The sequence below is a fragment of the Cygnus olor genome, chromosome Z (assembly GCF_009769625.2).
Source record: "Cygnus olor isolate bCygOlo1 chromosome Z, bCygOlo1.pri.v2, whole genome shotgun sequence".
NCBI lineage: Eukaryota > Metazoa > Chordata > Aves > Anseriformes > Anatidae > Cygnus > Cygnus olor.
Genome location: NC_049198.1, coordinates 25,944,733 through 25,970,012, shown reverse-complemented (window position 1 = coordinate 25,970,012; position 25,280 = coordinate 25,944,733). Strand labels below are relative to the sequence as shown.

Genomic DNA, 25,280 nt, shown 5'->3' with positions numbered 1-25,280 from the left:
CGGAGGTCGGGGAGGGGGAGGAGGAGGATGCGGGTCGCCGCAGCAAAGCCCGGAGCAGGTGGGCAATGTTCGCGGCAGCCGGGCACTTGGCTCACCCGCAGCCGGGCACGGTCAGCGGCTGCTCTCGCCGCCGTGCAAATGGCCATCGGGCTACTGGGGAACGGAGAAAAGAGCCTAAAGCTCTCGTGTGAAGCGGTTCATTCTCTTAATCGCTTAAACAGGGCGTTTTTCCCCCGATTAACTCTGTCTGAAATCCAAAAAAAAAAAAAAAAAAAAATCTTTTCCTCTGTGTCATAATCACAAAACACTTGCCAACTCCGGCTGCTCCAAGAATTTATCAGGATTCCTATGGTGATGTTACGCTGGGGCATCTTCTGCCTCCACCCCGCCATCCCCCTTCAGCAGAACTTCCCCAGGCACCACCATGAACCCACCGCAGGTATTTGCACCTTGCAGTGTTTTTGACAGCTTCCCAGAGCTGCCCTTCGTTCCCACGTTTCTCTTACCTTACCTATTCTTGCCGGTTATAGTTCAGCTTTGCCTGGCAAGCAGGTGCAATGTTTTGTGCTCATCCTCTGCCGAGAGTGAATTTGGCTCTATCCATGTCTTTGTCTTTGCTTCTTGTCTCTTTTCCCCTTGTCTCCCTCGCTTTTACCATTTAATAACCTATGGCCTATGTTATGCAGGAGGTCAGATTTTCACATCGGTCGCTTCTGGCCTCAGAACCTATGAATCTGTGTTGTATTGTCTGCCTCCCAGCTGCTTATCTTCCTTCCCTCTCACGCTTTTGTTTCGTGCCTTGCGTTCTTCCTCACTGGTATTAATCTTCTCACTGATCCTTTTTTTTTTTTTTTTACCCCACCGTGGCAATACATAAATAAATAAATTGGTGGAAATACAAATCTGAATTTGTGGCCTTTGTTCCCTGCATCATCTCCTTCTCCTCGTGTTCCCCATCTGAATATTAACAACAGACAGAATGCCACGGGTTTTGTATTCTTTGCATTTCTTGTCCTTTCCCCTTTATTCTGTGCGTCACAAAATACACACTAATTCAGAGGCTACAAGTAGAGAAGTGGTTTGCTAAGAAAGACAACTGGATCGTGACAGAAGCAGGAGGGCTGCGAGGACTAACCATTTCTGCTTGCCAGTTGTGAGCAGATGCTTCATTATTCTGCGGCGCTCAGGATCACTAACAGCTGCCTGTCTTTGACCCCCAGAACTACACTCAGAAAGCAAAAATTTTATCAAAGAAACCAAAACATCCTACTCACAGAGGCAGGACTTTTGTCGTCTCATTGTGGGTCTTTACATTAAGAAAAAGATTCCAGTAGGCACAACATAAAAAATTCGTAGTTGGAAGATTTAGGAAGTAGAACCCTACATCTGTTGTCAAGCTAATGCGTTTCTTACGATGTTTATGTGCAATACAAATATCGAAGAACAACAACAACAAACTGGTAACTGACTTTTACTTAAGGTGTTAACAAGAGCAGTTTTCATCTAACTCTCTGCATTTTTACCTCTCTACCTGTTTTGAATCATTCAGACTTTTGTCACTTTTGTATCTTCGTACTGCCTCAGGTCATCTAATTGTGTTAATATAATTGTGGGCTAAGAGCATCACTGTCAAGTCCTCCCAGTTTTTATACTGCAATTTTATTAAACATCTGGTAACAAAGAAGTCAAGCAAACATATAAGTAACTCAGTAGTAATTTTAACAGTCATAAATCTTCAACTTCTAATGAAAAACTACTTCCCTCTTCCGAGGGTGTTCCAAGCAGCAGCATCCGAATGAACAGTTCCTTTAAACCAATATGCCTTCAGGTTTGTTTTGCTGCAGCAGCTGTGAGAATGTTCCATTTTCTTTTTGCGTGGAAACTGACCTTTACTAAATACCTGTCACTCAGTAGCCTTTAACTTTTTTTTTTGGCTTCGAGGCAGCTTTTTTTTTTTTTTTTTTTTTTTTTTTTTTTTTAAATCTTTACAGCCCATCAGGCAATGATTGCTCATGCATCCCAGGGCAGAGTACTAACTCTGCCCATCAGACCCCTCTCTCTCTTCCCTAAACCTTCTCCCACTAAAGACACTAATCAAATCCCTGCAGAACAGCTCTTCTCACTCCAGATAGAGAACTGAGGATGTTAGGTATTGACAGGAGGTATTTCTCACCCCATTCACTGGAGTTAGGAGTAGTAGGTGTTATTATTTCAACTCTCCTTACAATCCCGGGAATGAAAGAGCAAGAACGTCACTTGAATGCAGATAACTCTTATGACAGTCAAACGTGTTATAAATATACTACCGAGGCAGATTCACACATTGTAAAATAAAAACAAACAGAAAGCCTCCACAGATCAGGGTGGGAATCTAGGATGTTATTATGCTGAAAAATGCATTTACCAGGAATGGGCTCGGTGTATTTCCTGCCAGACGCTGGTGCATTTTTTGACTATCAGATAGATTTGGTTGAAACACCAATGGAATTTCCCTGAGCACTTTAAAAGATTAAGAGGCCTTTTCTAACCTCTCCCAACATACATCCCGTTCTCAAATGTTTGTATATAACCATGCCCAGTAAAGCAAAGTTGCTGGTTATTTTCAAAGCTGCCCGTCTTGATTTCTGCCTAACAGCTCACGTTATTGCACAAGCACTTGCAGCCTCTTCTGACAGCATGTGCTTTGGAAGACTGGATCAATGTTTAGGTGTAAAAAGTGAGCATTGGTGTTGGTACCTGCCTGGTACTGTCAAGCACGGGCAGGTAGGAAGGCACAGAAATCGGTGGAGTATCATACAAACTTACCAACACAGAATATATTTCATTGTGCACCAGCATATAACAGGCCCTTGTCTACTTTCCCATTTAATGATGTTAAAGCACAAAATTCAATATTGACAGTTACTTTCACCTGCTACAAAGTACTATTCAGTTTCTCATTTACTCAAACAATCTTTCAGTCCATTCCAAGCGCTGGGCAAATGATTTATCAGAATGATGGTAACAAAGCACTTGGTTCTAGAAGTTCAAATGTTTACTTCTAGATGATGATGAAAAAAATATGTTAGTACTCAAGAAGTCTTCAGAATCCAAAATCTTCACATTCCATGTAGAAATTCCAGTGCTTTTCCATTACAGACCATGGTAGAAACTCCTCTGTACGTAGAACTAATGTCTCATTGACAGCTTGTGTCAGACTTTCTACTGAGTTGAACTGGACAGAAGAACCTGTTGAAAACGAATGCAAATGATTACACAGTGCATGCTGAAGCAAGAGAAAGCAACCACTGGCACTATTAATTAGACAGGTGTTGGTAGCTTGTTAGAACCACGCAGGCATCACAGATCCCTGTGCACTAGGATGCTTGTAGCCCAAGACCCCAGATATCTCACCCATGGTGCTACCACAATACTTGCACCCAGACTTCAGTGAGACAAGGCAGTGCTACGTGTTTCGGTGCTCAGGGTGAGGATCCCTCTCACCACGTCCTTCCTATAATCCTGAATGGACTGTACAAAAATGACGCTGTACACGTTTATACAAAAAATTACAGCATTGAACAATGGGTATTTGCAATATTTAAATACCTGCTGGACTGACGCAACTACTGCAATGAATGAATTTAAGGCATTTGTGTCGCTGCCAGGGCACCTGAACTTGTAGTTTTTACTGTTAAAATCAGTAACAAAATGGCAGAGTTAAGATCCAGCAACAAATAAGACCTTTTTTTTTTTTTTTTTTTTCCCCATAGGAGTACAGAATCCAACAGGCACTTGAGACTGCTGTTTTCAGAGTTACTGGGATTTGTTCATCTTTCATCCACACTTTCTCCATTCAGTATGGGTGCACACATACAGCTGCCACAACCAGCCCAACATGGAAACTGCCACATGTAGCAGATGCTAGCAGGGAAGGATTGTCATGAAAAGTGGTGATGGCCTCTGTTTAAAAAAAAAAGTGTTCTGACAGCATTCAGTGTCTTGAGAGGACAGGCATTTCAAGAGGATTAGACCGGCCAAAAGAAATACTTGTTGAAATACAGAGAAAACGTCTCAAGGTACAGCAGGTGGTCATTTAGCTTGCACTCCTTTCTGATGTGCCCTGCCAGGAGTTTGTCTTCCTTTGTTACCAAAGTTTTCTGTGTCACCTACGCCAATTCCAACATGCATGAGAGATTCACTGCACTGACCACACTGGTAGGTCCTAGTGCTGAAAAATCTGCGTATCTTGTAGGTATCAGACCTTTTAACTGTGTCTCATGCTCACTGACGAGTTGCCTGCCATTCCTTGATAACACATCACCCAGAGCAGAGAAGCAGCAAATTACTAATAAAAGTGAGAGGTCTGAGTTCAGAATTGCAAATACACAATCTTGCATGTGAGGGTGTGTGTTGTTCCACACAGCAGAACTTCTGACTTCAGCGAGAATACGATATCATTCCATATTTTACACCCTCAATGTGTCTTCAGTATGTCCCTGGCATAACACAATACATAATGGAAAAAAAAAAAAAGCATGATGGAGCTATAATCCGATGGCTAGTGTATATTGAAGTATCTTGAACTATGGCAAACAAAGACAGGCGGGCTGAATGCATGCCCCATCCGAGAGGTAACATTACAATGCTCCTCACACAAAGCTTATATCTCTTATGAAGGAGTAGTCAGTCGTACCAGAGGTCCCTTACACACTCAGCTGGAATTAACTTTCAAAGAGTGTAAGGAGAAATGCTTGAATGGGAAGTTACAAAACAGTTCTGAGGACAATGCCTTCAGGAAAAAAAAAATCTTGAAAGCAGGCCTGGGAATATTTTGATAAAATAAACTGGCAGAAACTGAGCTGAAAGGTTATCATTAATACTGGGTCTAGAGTAACACGACAGACATGACTTCAACCTGTTTCAATCTGTTGAAAAAGCTTTTTCATCCTGAAATGCCCACATATTGCAGGTAAGCACAGGGAAACTTCTTGGCAAAGTCTGAAGTTATATGAACAACATTTTTTCATATCATAATTGGAGAAAAGACATTCATTTTTCACTTTTGGAAATGATCTTTTCAGCACTCTCACTGCAATATTCTAACTTAAAAAAAAATCCAAAATCAAATTTGGAAGTGTAATAAAGTTATGACCAGATAAATCTATTGGTTTTGTTCGTTGATTCACCGGCAACTTATGGCTTTCTTTGCTGATTCCTTTGGGTCAAATTAATGTTTTACCAATTGGATAAAGATTTTGTAAAGTAAACACCAGCATTCTATTATAAATACAAATTTACCTGAGTGTATAATTTAAAAACAAAAACAAAAACAAACAAACAAAAACAGAAGCAAACAAAAAAAAATCCTTTTCATTCTAACCTCTAATTTTTAGTAATTTTAGGTAATGGTTAGTAAAAGCACTACGATTTATCCACTCCAAAGCCTCCCCCTTGCTTCTGAACAGCAGTGTTGGGTATAAGAGTTTCTACATCCACACACAATCTCTTTTTCCTTAGCAGGTATCAATCAGTTTTTTAACATTTAGTCCCTATGTTTCTTACTCCATATTCTGAAATAAGCAACTAAATTCCTTCTCATTTCCCTTTTTCTTTCTCAGCTCTTCTTCCCTTTTCTCTCTTTGCTTACTATTATGTTTAACATTTTAATACCCACTTTGAAGTTTCCTTTCTCACTTTTGCCATCTGTTAACTCTCATCCCCTTACTGGCAGCTTACAGGCTTTTAGCAGTGCAGAACTGCTCCCATGCTACTATCCAAAACTCAAATGTGTGCCTCAGGTTCAGAAAAAAGCTTAGGCAGGTAGTATGCACATAGCCAGGGTCTTTCTCTGCTTTACCACCTTTGCTGTCTTGTCAAGTGCTCTCAGTTTTCTTCCACCTTCATAAACTAGAAGATAAAGTGTCAACCATTATCAATATCAGAATTAACTTTTCTTTTTTTTTTTCTTTTCCTTTTTTTTTTTTTTCTGTAAACCTGGAGAAAACATGTTCCCTTGATACTTTTTCCATCCCTCCTGCCAAGAACTTCTCTGTGTGCATTGGTATCTCTTTCAGCCTTACATTTTTGAAACCTTTCTAAATGTTTTTCAACTTCTGTTTTCATTTTGTTACAACTTTGCAAGACCTTGCTTCTGTGGTAGATAAGAACCTGAAAATTCTATTTAAGTGCTATATAATACCCATTAATGGCACAAAAATATAAATGTCAGACCAGAATCTCCAGTTGCATAAAGCTTAGTCACCAATGATTGCTACTTCTGTGCAGTCTCCATTTTCTGATCACTAAAATATCCCCTGAAAGATCTTTTTATTATTATTTTTTTTAATTTATTTTTAAATGGCTATCCTACCAGTATTTTTTCCAATTACAAATTGCTGAAACCATCCAGAGATACCATTAAGCATTTTGTAAATATTTTGCTGATGTAAATTATCCGTAAAAGTTATTTAAATGCTCTTACATTATAACCACCAGCATATTTGAGTCAATATACAGGCAGCAGTCAATCTAGTGTCCATACTTCTGTAACACAGGTGAAGGTTATTACTACATCTGAGAGGAAGCCTAACTGATTTGTGATATCTGTAGCAAAGTCACAGGAGATGCTATTCATCTAGCTCAAGTAGATCTGGGTAGGTGCAATAAGTCTAGATGTGGGCTACAGACGCATCAGCACAGAGAAACTCTACGGACAACACACTGAAAGATGTCAGCAGTTGATCTACGATTCGGCAGTGAAGACTTAGAACAACAAAAAAAAATAAATACAGCCTTAGATTTCAGGTTTCTTGGGTTTCTTCCGTGCTCCTTTCAGGAACCCAAATAGAGAACACCAGCCATAAGCCAGGAATCGCATCATGCATTGGCCCTTCATACCCAGAAATGACAGCCAGCACTTCACATAAACAACATTTAGATCCTGTGACTCTTAAAAGGCTGCTACTGAATTGAGGCACATGAGTTCTGCCCATGCTAGTGGTAATGTTGCAAATGACTTATTTCATCTAATTAAGACATTAATTGGCATCTTGGAAAATGAGATGATTGTGGACAGTTCATCATTGTAAGACTGGATCTTTCTCTGACAAAATAAGATGCTTCCATGGTAACTGTTGTTGTTTGTCTTATTGTTGCTGTTTTTTTTTTCCCTTCAAAATGCCTTTTCTTTCCAGGTCTCCCCACAGTTCTTGACTCACTTCATGTGATGTAGATCTTCATTCTGACAGATTTTCGTTCTCTGTATCCTGTAGTCCAAGGTCTCTGCCTTTACAAATAGATTAGTGATCTTTGTCTAAAAATCAGACATGACATCCAATTCAGATACCCGAAGGTAAGGTATTCCCTAAAAGATACAGGCCAGCATGGATTTTGGCTGCTTGCTTTGTGACACTCTGCATCCACCTCCATCCTGATTTTGAAAGCACTTTTTTCTCCAAAAATTAATTTATCAAGTACATTTGCTGTATTTTCTATACTGGTAGGTACCATTTCAAAAAATTTGAAGGTTATTTGTAACATCTTGTGAAATAAATAAATGAATCATTTCCATTTGGAAGCTAACCAATGGATTACAATGACCAGTTGCAGTTCAGCACACAGCTAAGATTGTATCAGGAGGACTTAGAGCACCTTCTGATAGTCACCCAGCCTACGCTTCTTTCATTCACAAATCAGACAGCTACTCACCACAGATCACCTGTAGGTAGGTTCAGTTCATCATTTGCCTATAAATAGAATTCGCATGGCAATAATTTGGAATTTAATTCATGCTTTTCACAGATCATTATTCTATTTTCTTGATGCTAGATAAAAAGGTAGATTTGAGAAAGCAATGTTTCTTCTTCTACTCAAAGAATAGCATTTCTCAGGACTTCATTCTTTCTTTTTGTCCTCCAGTAAGATTGACAAAAGCAATGTCATAAGGCAGAAAAAATGATTAGGTATCTAGAATCATTCTTCTCTGAATTCATTTCATAACAGTGACCTTTCTTGTTACACTCTGTTTCTGTATGGAAAAAGGACTTGCAGGCATGATTAAAGAGCAGGAATTCACACCTTTTATTCTAAAGCATCAGTTTCAAGGTTTACATTGAAATTTCTTTAATTATTTTTATATTTCTTGTAGCAGGAAGTATTGTTCCCACAACATAGTCAAGGAGATGTTACACTTTGTGGAGAGATACAGTTACTAGCAAATCTATTTTTAAATATCTGGGAAAAAAAAAGTATAATATTAATAATACTTTATAGCTTTTCTGCAAGCAGTGACTATATAGGTGATATAAATACAGTATATTATTCCCCATTAAAACCTGTGCCCACATCATAATCTTATACAGTAACATTTTTTTCTCATCTGCTAGATACATTGGGAATATGCATGTTAGCCAGTAATGACTACTTTATACGATATCATACACTCTGAATTGCTACTCTTCAGGGTCATTGCGTTGTTGTATTAAAGTATTTTAAGTTTTTTATTTACGAGTCTGGGAACACAAAAGTCAAATTCCTTACAGAAAGAGAATGTTACAATATAGAAATAAAATGTTACAATAGGCTATCAGGGAAAAGAGAGAATAATTTAAGTGTCAGCAGATCTTACTGTCTTCAGTGTAGCTGTAATTTTATTTTTCCCAAAAAGCTGAGAGGCATTATTGACAAACACACAAATATCAATCTTGAAATGTATACAGACTCCCATAAAAGAATCTATATTCAAGACTGAATTTATTTAAAAAAAAAAAAGAAAAAGTATTTTAAATATAAAACATTATGCCTGATTCCTTTTTTTTCTAACCCAAATATTTTTACATAGCTGTCCAGATGACCTTTCCATTTCTGGATTAAGTCAATCATTCTACTTAAATATCAAATTACTAAGTTCTCCAATAACAACAAATGCATTTACTGATATCATTTATTAAAAGGCAGTAAGATTGCTGTAAAAGGATTAATAGGAGACTATTTCTCGGTCTGACTAGCAGGCTGCAGGTTCCCACCACAGGTTTCTCTCTTTTTAGACTTACTATTTTGAGTTATAATTTTATACCTGCTTAGACAATAATTCACTTGTGTACTCATTTGGAAGGCAAATACAGAGTTCTCTAAAATTATATCTAAGCATTTTAGAAAACCTGAGTTTAATGTGCCAAGTTAGTAAGAACCAGCTCCAGAAACAACCCTGAGTAATTAGAAAGTAACACTTTAAAATTCTCACAATTTACAGCACACTGAAATGTAGATGGTAAGAAACAGAAGACAACGTATAAATCAGTTTACAGCTCAGGTCAGAACAATTATTTGATAGAAAAACCAATAGTTCATGCTTTTTGTGCACTGGCAAAATCTACAAGAGCTGTGATTCATTCAGTAGATTTTATGTGGAGTCTCAGAACAACTTCTAGAGGCTTCTCCCTAGCTGTTATTGTGTGGTGATTTAAACACTGAACTGTTTTCCTTAGAAGATTTGTTCCAACTTTGTGAAAAGTTGGTCCTGAAAAAAAAAAAAAAAAAAAAAAAAAAAAAAAGTGCAATATTATCTGAATGCTCATCAAGGTAAGATTATGAGGTTGTCTATTAACTGCCTTAATTTGACAAAAAAAAAAAAGTCTGTCTTTTCGCTGTTTCAAGCAACACAGCAGCTGAAAACATTTCCTCTTGAGGCTTGCTGTTAATCACATTGCTTTTCATTTATCGCTTTCTTGAGTAAGGTAGAAAAAAGATAGATGTGTATTTGGAACGTTATCTACAACAGTTCTGTTTGTCTTAGTCTTCTCGCAGTCTCCACAGGACCACCAAAGCAGATGAAAAGCAGCTATGTGCTACTGAAAGGTCAGTTATCAAAGTATTTCCTTTACACCTTTTTTATTTTTTTTCACAAAGTAAAAAGGCCAGAGAGACACTGTTTAAAGCATTTAGGAGTCAGTTTACTTACTTTTCGCCAGACTTCTTAAGAAAATGAATCTCTTATGCACAGGGAAAAGAAGCAACTGTCAGTAATTGTAACATGTAAGATTCCAACTAGATATATGGAAAAGAAATTCACCATGAGCGTAGTCAAGCACTGGAACAGCTTGTACAGAGATGTTGTGGAACATCCATCCTTGAAGATATTCAGAAATTGACTGGGCAAAGCCTGGAGCAACTTTATCTAACTTGGAAGTTAGCCCTGCTTTGAGCAGGAGGCAGGGCTGGAGACCTCCAGGGGTCCCATCTGACCTACATTAGTTTATGTAGTTAGTCTATTAGTGAGTATTAGTCTATTAGTGAGATCACTCTCGCTGTCACCTAGTTACTTTTGAAGTAATGTTCCAGTTTCAGAAATAAATAAATTAATTAATTAAAAAAAAAAAAAACAAAAACAGGTAAGAAATCACAGAAATTAAATTCTTAGAATTGGTTTCCACAGCATGTAGTCCTTGAGAACCTTTCCTTGTTTTTCCTTTCTGGCCGTCTCAAAAGTGAATTTTGTTTGGTTCTTGCTAGCCACTCAGCTCTTCTCCCAGTCAGTCACACAACATTCTGCCTTTTACCTTGCTGATGGTCAAGTAAGAGCAGGTAGAGGATTTTGGAAAGGCAGAGTGTGCAGATGGAGTAAGCCTACACTTCAGTTATGGCATGCAAAGTTGCTGGAAAATACAGCTTTGTAAATTCTGCTGACAGAACTATTTGCTTCTTCGTAAAGTATGTAACTACCTAAAGCAAATGTCTGGAACTTAAAAGTGTTGGAAGTGTTGGAAAATATTTTTAAATATTTTGTCTGTAAGCCATAAAGAAGAGAACACAGCATGCATTCAAACACCATCAAAAATAAATTTTTGAAGCCAGAATTCAAATAATAGCTGCACCATCAAATAACTGAGATGGGAAAATATTCTGGATAGAAGTATTTGTCTACGATCTCACTCTGCTTCCAAAGTACAAAATATAAAGTAGCAGAAAATATAAATAATATATAGTGCATGTCCCTGTCTTTTACAGTCACATAAATAAGGACATTGTGTGGTTAATGAATATTCGGCTACAGGTAACAAGGAAGACACATTTATTAAATGCAGGAAGCACATTTATAAGATGCTGTGGATTTTTTTTTTTTTTACACTTCCATGTACTTCTCCTCTTCCATATAATTATTGCCATTATTGATAGTGACGATGGGCCACTACTTCAATAATTCCCAACCACAAAAATTTAGATATACAGAATCAAGCTCCTTTGAGTCATGATATTTTGTGTGTCCTCCCCACCTCTCCATCTCACCCCACCCCCTCCCCACCCCCCCCCCAAAAAAAAAAAAAGAAAGAAAGAAGAATTAACCTTGGCGTTCTTGATTCACATACTGATTTTGGAATCACTAAGTGTTCAAGATCTTTTTCAGCTATTCTCCAAAAACATGAAGATAATAATTGTAGAGTTTGTCAGTGAAAGTAGTTTCTGACTTTATTTTCTAAGCCTTGCAGAATCTGGAGCTCTGAACTAGAACTCTATGCAGCACCGAAAGTATTACAGGCTTTCAAGTGTGGGTTACATTTCTTTACATTACAGTCACTTAAGGCAAGGAAATATAAACTACACTGGGCCAGATTTGGGTTTTGGACTAATACCTAAGTAATATTTCAACAAGTTCAATGAAGCAAAGAGATCCCTCTTCTGAAGAGTTCACGATTTAAAGTCTAATGGAAGATTCTTGCAAATATGTATATGCAATGTTTACTAGTACCCTAATGTTACACCTATCTATGAGGTATAGAAATACTTCATAGTTTTGTTTCATAATGCTGAAGTACTTGGATTTAAATATTCTCCTGCCACATCAGCAGTTTCAGCCTCACAACTCTCTACTACATAAGGACAAGAAGATAAGACTGACTAGCAAGAAAACTGAAATTAATTACACTTCTATCATTTTTCCAGGACTAGCGAAGCTGCAAAAGAAAACTAGTTAAAAGTCAATTTAAAATGGCTGAGCTTTACATTCAGAATTTATTTAGCATGAAGTAAAGAAGCAATAGCATTGTGCATCTGAGTGTTTCTTAGGAAACAAACGTAAAGGGCAAACAATACAGCAAATCCATCTTTGAGCTATATGGGTTCTCATGGCACTCCCAAAGCTTCATTTAAGATATTCAATAAAATACACTGAGACATCTGTTTTTAAAGAATTTTCATTCCTAACTAAGAGTTTGATTTTGATAATTTATATTCAAAAATATTTTTGGTCAGACTTGAAATCTGAAAAGGTTCTCCTCAGAAGTGGATACAAAAGGCTTGGGTTCTGTAAGCTCAAAAAGTGGAAAAAGGGTTGTTTGTTACATTTTTTTTAAAGATTATACTGCACAATAAGCAGTTCCTTCCTTCACTTAAAAGAGTAATTGCAGCAAATAATTAAAAAAATCTATACATGGAACAATGTTTCTGTGAATTTCCAAGTTACTAATTTTTATTTTATTATACATTTTTATTTTTGCATAATCCCCACGTCTCTTAGAGTGGGGATTGTTGTCTACAAAATGAACCTTTGTCTACAAAATTAACCTACCCTCTTGCTGTAAGTTTCCAGACAGGATTGAGCACACAGATAATAGGGTGACGAGGCCCACACATGCTACCAGACAGTTATGTTGGTAAGCAGAGCAACAACTAGTACCTTGAGAAAAAATGACCACAGCTGGCTAATCATTTGTTCAGCAGAGAAACACAACTCCTGTGAGCCATAACATGTAACTTTTCAATTCATATTAAAGGGAGTTCAGCCTGTTTGTTTGTTTGTTTGAAACACAAATGTTAACACAATGTTTTATATAATCTATTTCTTGTGATTTTAAAAACCACCTCCCTCCAAATATTCTGCCCTGGCAGTTAAGACACTCACTATAATTTCTTCTATAACACACACACACAAACACACACAGAACTAGGCTAACAAAGCATTTTCTGCAGAAGATTCTCCACTCCAGCGTTTACTTCATCTTTTGTACTGCAGCTGAAGGACCTGTCTATAGTCCTGCAGAAGTGTAAGGAATCGCTTTACTGTGTGGACACTCTTTCGGTTTTCAGTGGTTTACACAGATGTAGACACTTGTCACCTCTGATAGATATCCTTGTTCCTGTTTGCCACAGCAGGAACTGACTCAGCACTGTTACCCACTTCAGTGCACAGTGACATTGGCCATGGTGAGGGTTTGAGCTGACCACTCTGACTCTGCACTGCTGTTAATCAGGGTTGGTGGTGGTCATCCCTCTGTGGTGTAATCAACAGCAGTAGAGGCAAAAATGCTAGCTCAAAGTGCAGTAACCACCATTGAAATTGTGCAAATACTACGGATAGGGTTTAATGTGCAATCAGGATGTAATACTGAAAATACATATTTAAAAGCTCAGTGAACTCCACACAGATCTCAGCATCCTCAGTAACATTTCCTCTCTTCTCTCTAAATTAGACTACACTAATTATATTATTCCACAGTGCTGTTATATCATATTTCTCTTCCCGAAAGCATTTGTCTTTGCTCTTACTCTGTGGAGACAAGCAACTAAATACTTCAAATGACGTAGAGTTATTTTATTAACTACATCAAAATAACAAAATGTTTCTAATTTGGATGCAGGAGAGTAGAACATACTGAGCTCTCAAAAACTTCATTATTACCTCTTTTAGATCAATCTAACCCATCAGCAGAGTCATCATTTTTCCCCAGCACTCTTTCCCTCCCCCAAACAAATCAATTCCCTTCAACCTGCTTTCTTTTTTCCTTGTGTAACTGTTTCATATCCCCTGCCCCCACCATTTGTTTTTTTTAACCAGTTAAAAAAATAAACAAACAAACAAAAAAAACTTACTCCTTAATTCTCTGGTAATTGGGAGACTTTCAGCTGCTTCTCTTTCAGTGCATAGCAATGTTTTTGCTGTTTCTGTCTGAGTTCTTGGATGCATGTTGCTCAGGTCAAAGCTCTCAACAGGCAGAACAACAGAGTCAGTGCAGGGACTCAGGTAGTGCTGGGTGTGGTCGCTGGGGTCCCTTGTGGTAAAATTCTTTACTGAGAGTGCAAAAAGATGAAGACAACTTTATTCTATTTATTTATACCAGTATTATCTAGTGCTGGTGGTTTAATGCTTTAACACACAGAGTAGTTATGCTTTTTACCTTTCTTGAAGGCAAATCCTGAAATTTCCACGCAGCTTGACGTTCTCTAATATGTAAGGAGGTTTTGGTTTTCTGCTCCTTTACATCTGAGCTGTAGCTGCTAGAGGATGACTAGGGCATTCACTTTTTTCCTTGGCAAAATTACTTTAGATGTCATACAAATTTAGCTTGAAAAGTAGCCTACTAAATATGCATGAGTTTCACTGCATGTCTCAAGGAAAGCAGAAACATATGGTATCACGTATGATCACAACAAAACTACTCTTACTTGCTTTCATGCAATCTTCCTGATCTCAGCCACTCATTTCATGCTCAGTACCTGAAGTAACACTAACATCAACCTTCTGAAACAGTTTCCATGGATCAGCCATTAAGAAATCACCCCAGTTCCCTTGAAAACACCCTTTATTACTCATAGTTTTTGCATCTTTCATGAACTAAAGGTAGGGAGTCATTCTAATATTTACAGGTGTCCAATGGCTATTAAAGGCAGTCAGGGATTGCCAGGGCCCAAGAACTCCACTAGTCACGCTGTTTTCCAAAGACTACCTTCCCAAAATAGCAACCTGGAAAATGTATGTATGTATTACACTTACTGTTAAAACTGGTTATGCTTTTATTTTAAGCCACTTAAATGTAAAATTTCTGAAATGAACATCTGCTCTGCAACTGACATCTGCTCTTCAGCTGACATCTGCTTCTGAATCCTTGCTTATTCCTGGCCATTTTTTCGTAAATATTATGTCTTTACAGCATTTATCAGAAAGCACACAGGAATAAATTCCAAACCATATAATCATAGTTTATTCTGCTTCCCCAAATACAGACAGTCTAGAATTATTGTATATCTTCTCAATGTTTACTTCTCACTCAGACTTGAATACAGTAATTCCTGCTTTCTGCTAGTGTGATCCTACAAGATACTAAAGGCTCAAAGAAGAGGCATAGGTGTCTAAACTACAATTTAGTTGGGATTAAGATAATTCATTCCCAAATTGCAATTTGTAAAATTTATGTTAAATACTGTTAAAAATTTTTGCCTTAGTCTCGGATTCCTTTGCTTCATGGGATCTTCAAGTAATTTCCATTAACTTTCCTCAAGGGACTAAAATTCTGCTACTGTACAATCCTGGAAGCACCTTCATCTCAAAAAGCTGAAAAACTAGGACTTTTCTTATGCTATCAGCAGCTACAGAACAGGAACTCCTTCACCTGTCTTGCCTAAGAGCCTTAATTTGTTAAAGGTTCTTAGGACATGCTTCCTACATTGGTCTGTATGCAAAATTCAATAGTAGCTGTTTCTTGCTGTTAAAAGATGGCTAGATATAGCCACTGCCAGATCATTTTCTTCCCACTATCCCATCATCTTCATATAATAGCTCAGTGACCAGAACATTGAGCTAAGATATGGCAAGCTGGAAGAAGTGTAAGGGTACTACTTAAAATAATAGCATTCTGCTCTGAAAACAGTCAAATTATCAGGCCCAGTATTCTCTTCTAGCAATGCTCTGGAATGTCTTGAAGTAAATACAATTCATTATTACAGAAAGAAAAAGAAAAGAGTGATTCCTCAAATAGGCAGGATACACTTCTATTATAAACACGTAGTGTTTGAGTATATATTAAAAAAATAATATAACATATGAGACTGTTATGTTACATATTAGAGAATAGAAGTGTGTTTGTGAGTAGCTTGCATCCACATTAGCAAACCTTCCTATGCTGTCCAGCAGGCTGACTGCAGGCAAAGTGCTCCTTGGGAGCTGCCCTTGGAATAAGCTTTCTCTCAAACCACCTGCAACCGTTCTCACAGTACAACAACAGAGGTTAATCATCTTTTGTAAATTTTTCAGACCCTGTTTAATTTCCTAGTATGTATCTGGCTATATAGTATCTGAAATGGAACTGAAAGCAAGAACACTTCAGCTTTCCCTCCTCAATTTCCCACCTAGGACTAATGGTTGAATTAATGTGATCTTATATTACACCTGAGAACAAAACCTCTCTAAATACTCTTTCCTAGATTACCCTAGATCACCCTGGGCTGTGTGTGAAAGGCATGAAAAAAAAAAAAAAAAAAAAAAAAAAAAAACATTTACTGATCCCCAGTCTGATTTATGTTTGTCAAGTAACTATTCTTTGAAGAAACTGATTTCCCTGTTTTAGAAGTTATAATATTTATCATAAATCTTCCATGAAAGGAGAAATTTATAAGAACTAGTGAAATATTCAAAAGCCTATAAGAAGTTAGAGACTAAATCCATTTTTTTTTAAGTCTCTTACACCCGGTAAGAACTTACTGAAGCAGGACAATATAATCTCATCATCTCAGTGTTCTTAGCCTAAACCAATTATCAGTAGAACATGACAGTTTGAATATCAGATTAGATATTTCACAAGAATATATCTTAATTTACTTTTAGTATCTTAAGAACAGGCCAAGCCTGGTATCCCAGTTCACGTGAGGTGCACTGACTCGTCAAATTAACAGACCCAATTTCAAGAGCCCAAAAGCTGTTCGGATTCCAAGTGCAATTGACTGTCAAAGACACTTGGGTTTCCCTGAAAGCACATTAGTTATCAAAATCAGGCCGAAGTTCTTAAGTCTACTGTGCAGTTCTGAGAAAAATTATTCAACGTCATTTTCTCATATCAATGCACTCCGTTTCTTATGATTGATTATTTTTAGAGAATAAGATATCTCCCTAGTTATTAATGTTTCTTGAACATACCAGGATGTCCACTGACACAAATTATTTAATATGACTTTAATATGTACATACAATTAAGTTATGCATGTATCTGAGTTTCCAACAGAGTAACCAAAGTATTAAATTCACTTATTAAAATCTTCACCTTCTTTCTATATTAAATATTTTAGACAAAATTTTACATAAATATTTTTATATAGCAGCCATATCATAATTATTCTCTCGACACAAACACATTCTGAAAGAAAATAAACATGCACTTCTTTAAAGATAACTAGTAATTTCTGTCACTATGTTTCAAGCCCAAGATCTACAGTACACATGTAGCACAGAATAAATCAGAAAGCAATGGATGAATTTGGAATTTAAGCTCTTTAGAAATCACTTTCTGCTGCTTTCAGTCATGGTGAATATTAGATTTTGTGGTACGTACCCAAGGGCTCTCTTTGTTGTGATGGTAATTCCAGGTCATTAGAAACAGGCACTTCTTCAACAAGAAGTTTTGACAACTCCATCCCATGATACGTAACCTGTACAAACAAATCTAAATCAACAACTGGTCATTCTAACTACTTTTTTTTTTTTTTTCTGATAGGTGACAAATTTTCATTTTTCTTATAATATTGAGTTTATGCATATAATAGTCTAAACTGTGTCTATCAATATCAAGCAGAAATTCTGCTCATTTGAATTCTGACTGACAAAACATACTTTATCTGCTAAGCCCTGTAAACCGTGCCACTATTTTTGCAGCATTTGTCCCTGACACTCTGACATTTCAATAAGATTGCTCCTTTTTGTTCTCTTAACTACCTTTCAGCTTTTCGTGTCAGTCTCTTAATCATTTTTAAAACTCCTCTTTAAAAGCACTGAGAGCTTACAGAGTGGGCATTCCACGGTCTCTGAACTAGTTCATCATTGTACATCTGCTCTTTTTCTGGGGTTATGTACCTCTCCGTTTGCTGCTTATTCGTTAACAGTAAGAAGACTTTAAAGTTTAGGCTTGTACTGTCTTCTGTTTTAAGAACTAAGAACTAGAGGTCCTAAATGGTGAAAATATTTTCTAATTGCATTTTACCTTATAAATTACAGATTTGTGAAATTTGTTATTTCTATTTATTAGTATTATTTCAGAGAGTAAAATCAGGCCTACCTTGTTCCACACGTACTTCCATGTCACAGAAATATCACTTCCTAATAGGTCTTTAACCCACTGAACTGGATTCTTAAGTATTTTGTTTTCACTTGTTTTGATCTTGCCATTTTCTAAGAGTGTGGCTTTATGACTAAATTCCTAAGAAATAAAAATCAAGGAGGAATTTTTAATTCATAAATCAACAAATCTAAATTAAAATCCTTAAAATATGGGAAAATGATGAAGGACGATATAACTGAAATGTTGCAGCTAACTTGTTTTTTCTCAAAAAAAAAATCACTGCCACTATGTATCATAAACTGTGATACATAAGATAAAAGGATTTATTCCAACAGAATAAGATGTTTTCACCACACAGATAACACTATCAGAGGACAACTCCCCCTAGGTTTGAGATCAAATTCCTTTTAATAACAAGTGCTTGTCAGAACAGTATTTGCATTTTATTTCCTCTTAGACATAACAGAGCTGTGAATAAATTAATTTGTAAAAGAGAATTTAGGAACCCACACACCAAAAAACTGTAACTCAAAGTCAGTCTCTTAGATGTGTGGAATAAATACATGTCACAGTAGAATTCCAACAACAATTCAAAGATTCAACATATTTGCACAAAACTTCATCTACATCAAGAGACATTAAAAGGAGAAACCTGACAGCCCTACCTCATGCAAAATTAAGTATAAAAGAATTTATTGTTACTGTCTCTTTGACAAGTAGACCAGTTCTGAAAACTTATATGCACCTCTGGAAGCATGGCTTACAGTTGTTTACAGATCAGTAAGTTATGGTTTTGTTATACTGGTCTCAGGCTAACACAACAAAAAATAGTTGTTGATTGGTAGGTTGTTGATTGTTGACTGTTAGAACTTGGTAAGGTTGCTTAGCATGCATGAGGTTAAACAATCACAAAAGGAGAATGATCCATCAGATTCAACTGCCTTCTACCATGATAAATGGCTTGGCTCTGTGTCTGTAAGAATCTAAACAAAGATGTTTAACCCAAACATTCTGACAAACACCGAATCCAGTTTACAGTTTCATAGGTTGGGTCCACAGTGTTCAAAATTGCATCCTGCCTACCCAAAGCTAACTTAAGTAAGGACTAAGCACTAAATGTTGTTATCAGGTAGATATCTGTAACTACAAAGAAGGAAACTTTACTGATCATCACTTCTTTGCAATGCAACAGATACTGGCTTCTTAACTCCAATCTCTACAATACTCACTGTCTTCTAAGACATAAATGAGTGCCATTTTCATTCTACTAAAAACCACTGACTTCTCTAAACCCCCAACATCAACATTTCAATATAGGGTTATAATTCCTCACATCCACATGTATCAGGCTGATATCATAGGTAACGGTCTTCAGAGATGACAGTAAGCATACCAAATTCCTCATCCTTGAATTTACTCATCTTGGGGTTTGGAGAAATACTACATTTCCTTCAACAATATGAAGAATGTGTATAGATCTATGACATAACTCAGTGTAGAGAGCTGTAACTTCCTAACACTGTCTTATGTTACTAAACACAGTAACACACCAAACAGCTGCTCTCAGCAGAAAAGCATTCCTGAGCAGATTGTAGGTGCATAAATGAGGGTCTTTTCTACATTAACTATACCTGATTAGCTGAAAAGTACCTTTCATATTTTAGTCAATATGTTGCCCTGGAAATCAGCTAGCTCACAACTGGGAATTCAGTCAATAATTCCATCATTTACTCAATACAAAGCCAGTTCCCTGGCAGCTGTCCTGCAAATCTGCTTTGTATTTGGAAGCGCAGGGGCATGTTTTTATATTAAAAAGACATTGATTTTACTTTTACTTTTTGCAAACGTGGTTCGCATCAGACTCCAAAACCAGTTGGCATGTAATCAAGTAATTTTGCATGCATTCATGTCTGCTGTGGCACAGTGAAATCCTTAGTGTTACATTTATTTATTTGAGGGACCTGACAGTTGCTTCAAAAATCACATTGTCATAAGGACCTGAATGTACCCCCTCCTTTCAATTTGAAAACTGGGTATTACACAATTACACACAACTAACAATTCCACTCTGGTTTTAGCAACAGGAAATACTAAGAAACTGATAATGAAAAGTTAAACACAAACATTACACATTCAGTGATTGGGGTGTTAAAGTCATGGGGTAACAGAAGACATTATACTTAACATTTTCCTTTAAAACTCATAAAAGATTATCTGTAACTAATGCATACAAATTTTCACTACCAAATGTTGAAGATACAGACTGCTGTTTCCCCATTTTTTTTTCATTATTTGCTAATATTAGCATTATTATATCTCGACAATTACCTGCAGTTTGAATTCTAAAACATTTTCTCCTGGCTTAATCCTTCCCAACTGAAGTAGATCTATCAACTGGAGCTTCTTCTTGTTTTTTCTTTCATACTTCACTTGTTTTTGTTCACATTCCTGATAACTATAGCCCTGGGAAGATTTCTTACTAAGGTTTGCTGGATAATCTGTGTTTGATGTAAGATTTGTAAGCACTAAGTTGGCATTAAATGGGTTCTCACTGCGCTGAAAGATCATTTTCTGCAGAGTATTTGGAAAGTTCTCTGTGGATGTTGACACAATTACTTGCTGCTGCTGTTGCTGGAAAGCTTCTTTCTTATTTACGTATCTGTGTAGATCCTCATCTGTAAGAACCTGCTGACAGTCACCACCTGGCTGACAAACACTGTTATTGACAACAGTGCTTTGGGCTTCTGAAATATTTAATGTGTTTGTTGCTGGAGTGGGATCTAAAGACTTGTGTCCTTGCTCTGCAACTGCTACACAATCAATGCCGTTTTGCTGTGAATTCTTTGTTTCAGCAGTGGAACCAGCAGTTCCTGAAGGCACTGTTACCACTTCTACAGCATTTGACATAGTATTGAAGGGGTATTTTCTTATCGTCTTTTCAGATGTTGAAGTATGATCAGAAACCTCTTTGCTTCTAATCGCTTCTTTATTTGCTTCTGTCTCAGCCAAGCAGTTGTTTGGATGTTGGCTGCATTCCTGAGCTGAAAACCTATTTTCTAAAGAGAGATGTGCTTCTACTCTGTTGCCATTAGCCATGCTGGCACCAAGCCCCGTATCAGATGTAACTACATCAGGATGCATGATTTCATCAGCAGCTAAACCTTGTCCTTTACCATTTCCATAGGAAAAAACTATGTTTGAGATTTGGTCCTCTAACTGAGCTGCTCTGAATACTTGCTTTGTTTTTCTGTAATTTTGTATTTTCTGGACTAACTCCTTCTGGTTTTGGGCAACAGTCAACAGACTCTTTTGCCTGGAAGCGAGATTAACTACTTGTTCCCTCAGTGCTCCCTTCTTAAAAGATTCCACTGAAGCCCTACAGAAAATTAGAAAAGTCTTATTAAAGACCCCATAGTTACTATGAACAGAGAACAAAAACAGTTTAACAGATGTAACTCACTAAAAACAAAGTAGGTTTCAAAGGACTTTGCCAACATCTAAAATTTGAGCAATGTTTTAATCATGTATAAAGTTAATGGTTCAGATCCAAGGTTTCATGCACAACAAACTGCAGAATTCTGTCTAGAAGTAGCACGAAAGCATCAAAACTATAGCAAAAACCTTATACCACCCTTAACACATAGAATCTAACCTGGGTCTCTATTACCATTGGTCAGCCTTTTATCATTGCAAGTAGCAATGGTTCATTGAAGTCAAAGCTTTTAAAGGATGTACTATCAGATATTTTTATGGTCTTCCACTGTAAAACATTTAGTGAACACCAAAACTGTAATAATATCACATGACCATTCAGACAAAAGCAGTTTAGGATGTTGTACGCCAGTTTGGAAATCTCTTTCCCTTCATCAGGACTTGCTTCCTAATTGACCTGGTCTCCCTGTAAGATTCTTTCCAGGGATTCACCTCCTGCTAGAAGGGAATTCCTTGTTTTCCCACTTACTTTGGCACAAGAACCATCAGCATGGCCTAATACCCTTTTCTCCTCATCTCCCCTCATGAGATAATTGATTGCACCATTGCTCTGGCTCCTTGCTGGAAAGATAGAGTACCACAAAGTGTGGGCAAAGGAACAGCAGTGCAGTTTGCTTTTAAAACCACCCACAGCAGAGATGCCATGCAAGTAACACTATCCCAACCTGAGAAAAGAGAGACTGTAGATGGGATCAGGACAGAGGTACAGCAAGACTAGTTAGTACAGAACAAGGATAGCTAAACTACAATGTGACCGTATTGGTGTTCCATTCTGTACTGTGATACTGCTTGCTGTCACGTGCTTAGAATCCAGGATATGATCAGTGTATCAGCATATCATTGATCACTGATATTAGTAAGCCTTGACAACTACAGAATACCACAGAAGCCTGGGAGGCTCCACACATTTTTCTAGCACTGTTTCTCTGGGAAGTTTTGTTGCTTTATTGCCAAATAGGTACAGAAAGAAGCTGCAACTGAAGAGAAAGTACAAAGCAAAGGTAGTGAAAATAGAATGACAAAGGCAAAGCAATTTACAGCCACTGACAAATACAGTGCTTTTTTCCCCTCCTTTTTCTTAGGTGAGAGAAACATTTTAATATCTTCAAAGGAACATACTGAAATAGAGAAGTATTAGTAGTATTTCTCCCTGGGCCAACTAACAGAATAACAGAAAGATAAAAAAATATGATGATGCTTCCTCATCTTCTGTACATTCATATCTTGAGTGGCAAAAGCTTATATGTTAATTAGTTTATTTTAAACTTTATACCATATAAATAATAAAAAGGAAATATAATGTAATTTGGCTCATTACTGTTGATGGACAGCTGTTGCATTAGCTGCAGGGTATCTGCAATACCCAGAAATTTTTATCATTTTTCTCTAGAACAGTTTCATTCTCAACATTAGAAGACAGACAAAACCGTGAAAATATTAAATTAATTATGTTGTTTTTTAATTCAGCCACTAGCTTGTTCACAAGGATAGTTTGGAACCCTAACTTCTCTTCACATAAAACTGTCTTATTTACATATTCTGTGTAATTTACCTCTTACTGGAAGTAACTGAAACCAATATTGATAAAAATTCAGCAAAATCTGAATGAAGAGCACCTATTTTTGCTTTCACACTACTGTATACTTCTAATTACATCTGCTTTAAAGAATTCCTGTAAATACAAACCTTATATTCCACGTACCTGTATTTTTTAGCAAGGGCATCCCTTTCTGTTTTCTGTTTTGCAAACATTTCATTCAAAGTATTTTGTATCTGACACAGCCTTTGGACATACATATCTGTCCAATATTTTGATATAATCAAAATTATGATGGCAATAAGCATTAGAAAATGATAATAGTAATAACATTTTTGATGTAGCAAATGCACAGCCAAAGTACAAACATATTTTTACAGCATAACCTTATACAGTCATTCACATTAAAAGCTATTTACAAGTAGAGTATTTCCAAAGAAAATGCTCCCAGGAAGAATTAAACACAAGTTTAATTTAAACTGAAGTAGTCTGAGTATCAGAAAATTTTGAAGTGCAAGTGCCTAGTCTAGAAAGTTGTTACGAGAACAGGACACATTAAAGAACTGCCCTGTGGCTGATAAGAACTGAAACTTTTTCAAAGTTTCTTTGTGTTGCAAGGAGTTGCATAACATAATAATGGTATGTGAGGCTATGTGCAGAAGTTACACAAGTGTAAGAAAGTGGCTAAAACATCTATATTTTAGTATTATAAAACAGTTTGATGAGTTTAGACTGTTCTTAGTTAAATATGTGCTAAAAACATACATATCACAGTCCTACATATTATCTAATACATAGTACAAGACAAAATATGATTAGAAATTGTCACATTTGTTAGCTATATTTTTCTGAAATAAGAGGAACAATTAAAATTTTTTCTCTAGATATCTTCTTTTCTTAGACATATATCAAAAAGAGAGCTCAGAAGTCATGATCAGCAGATACCACTGGAATAATACAGTAAACATATAATCTCATTTCTAAGATTCTAAAAGAGGAGATATGAAATCTCCATTATCACGGAAACTGGATAATTATATGATTAAAATTGCATTTATGTTTCCAATAACTTATTTCACAGTATCTGCCAGTACTCATTTTTTAAAATAGAGAAAATATTAAAATACTACTCTTATTAATCATAGAATCACTGAATGGTTTGCATTGGAAGGGACCTTAAACACCATCTAGATCCAACCCCTGTGCCATGGGCGGGGACTCCTCCCACCAGACCAGGTTGCCCAAAGCCCCATCCGGCCTGGCCTTAGACACCTCCAGGCATGGTGCATCCACAGCTTCTCTGGGCAACCTGCTCCAGTGCCTCACCACCCTCAAGTGTAAGCTTAAGATAACTCAATAGAGAATTTGAATCTATTTTTTAGAGTAAATTGTATTGCATGTAAACACCCTGATGGTTTTATTCTATGCTGTCAATATAATCCTATATTCTTGTTCAGTCTTGTACTTTTCCACAAGAAGTAACCATGATTTCATTTAAGAGGTGCTACGTTATTAGTGCCTTAGTTAGCAGTCTATACCAATCATCATGTTCATTTCATTCATATCCCTAAACAGTAATAGTCTGATACTTATTTTCCTCATTTATGAAATTGCATAGATCTTTGTTTCAGCTTTATCATGCATAAAGCTTTAACATGCATACAGATTTCTGCCTATCATATGTCTCTTTGTCAAACATTTTTCAAGCAAATATGATTTTAATTAATAGTTCATAATCCATACTTTTGACTTGGAGACTACAAATCTGCACAATTCCATATTTCACATTTATTTTTGAAGGTATATTTTAAATATAATTTGAAAGATCCAAGCTATTTTCAGGGAAATAAATAAATAAATAAAATTTTATTTTCTGTCAGGAAGCAAAACTTTTTCATGTGCATGATCTGCTCCAAAGTACACAGTCCCATCTAGCTGGCAGAGGCAGCTGGGGAGAGTCTTTTGTCAAAAGTCTTCCTGCAGCAAGCTTTGCCACTTAAACAGTCGTGGCACAGACACAATATGCTCAAACAACTACGCAGCACCAGCATCGCAATGTTTTAGGAAGTCGGGGTCACTTAGTTGTCTCTTGAGACTAATCTGAACTGAGATTTGGTAGACTAAGATAAATTACACCTCCAGGCACCAGCATTTCTGAAACTGCCCATCATCAATAATGTTTGCCATATTTTTTACCCTCATAAATTATTTTAGGCTCCTGAAAGTGCATTTGC

The 25,280-nt window shown here is 36.7% G+C and overlaps 2 protein-coding genes across 7 annotated transcripts in view; both read right to left on the bottom strand.

Moving 5' to 3' along the window:
• Positions 1 to 1,639: 1,639 nt before the first annotated feature.
• LOC121061948 (ankyrin repeat domain-containing protein 31-like) lies at positions 1,640 to 22,690 on the bottom strand. Of its 2 annotated transcripts, none has more exons than XM_040541426.1 (5): positions 20,346 to 22,690; positions 18,015 to 18,155; positions 17,295 to 17,391; positions 13,846 to 14,043; positions 1,640 to 3,228 (listed from the first exon to the last, which is right to left on the bottom strand). In XM_040541426.1, the coding sequence occupies exons 1-5, from the start codon at positions 21,156 to 21,158 to the stop codon at positions 3,083 to 3,085; spliced, it is 1,395 nt and encodes a 464-aa protein (XP_040397360.1). In that variant the 5' UTR covers positions 21,159 to 22,690; the 3' UTR covers positions 1,640 to 3,082. The 2 variants fall into 2 exon arrangements, with proteins under 2 accessions (XP_040397360.1, XP_040397361.1); XM_040541427.1 differs by lacking the exon at positions 1,640 to 3,228 and adding an exon at positions 8,909 to 9,499.
• A 347-nt stretch (positions 22,691 to 23,037) lies between these two features.
• The window catches only part of LOC121061947 (ankyrin repeat domain-containing protein 31-like), a 47,100-nt gene continuing 44,857 nt past the window's right edge, over positions 23,038 to 25,280 (bottom strand). For all 5 annotated transcript variants that reach the window (XM_040541421.1, XM_040541422.1, XM_040541423.1 and 2 more), the window contains one exon: positions 23,038 to 23,308. In XM_040541421.1, the coding sequence (XP_040397355.1) occupies positions 23,160 to 23,308 (149 nt within the window). In that variant the 3' untranslated portion in view covers positions 23,038 to 23,159. The remainder of the gene's footprint in view (positions 23,309 to 25,280) is intronic.

What these genes read in the sequence shown, in the direction of transcription:
- LOC121061948 (XM_040541426.1), bottom strand. Translation starts at nt 21,158, where the DNA reads ATGCATCCTGATGTAGTTACATCTGATACGGGGCTTGGTGCCAGCATG. An exon ending in ACAACAAAGAGAGCCCTTGG is followed by an intron (nt 14,044 to 17,294) that starts GTACGTACCACA and finishes TTGCACTCTCAG; the next exon opens with TAAAGAATTTTACCACAAGG. An exon ending in AATTACCAGAGAATTAAGGA is followed by an intron (nt 3,229 to 13,845) that starts GTAAGTTTTTTT and finishes CGTTTTCAACAG; the next exon opens with GTTCTTCTGTCCAGTTCAAC.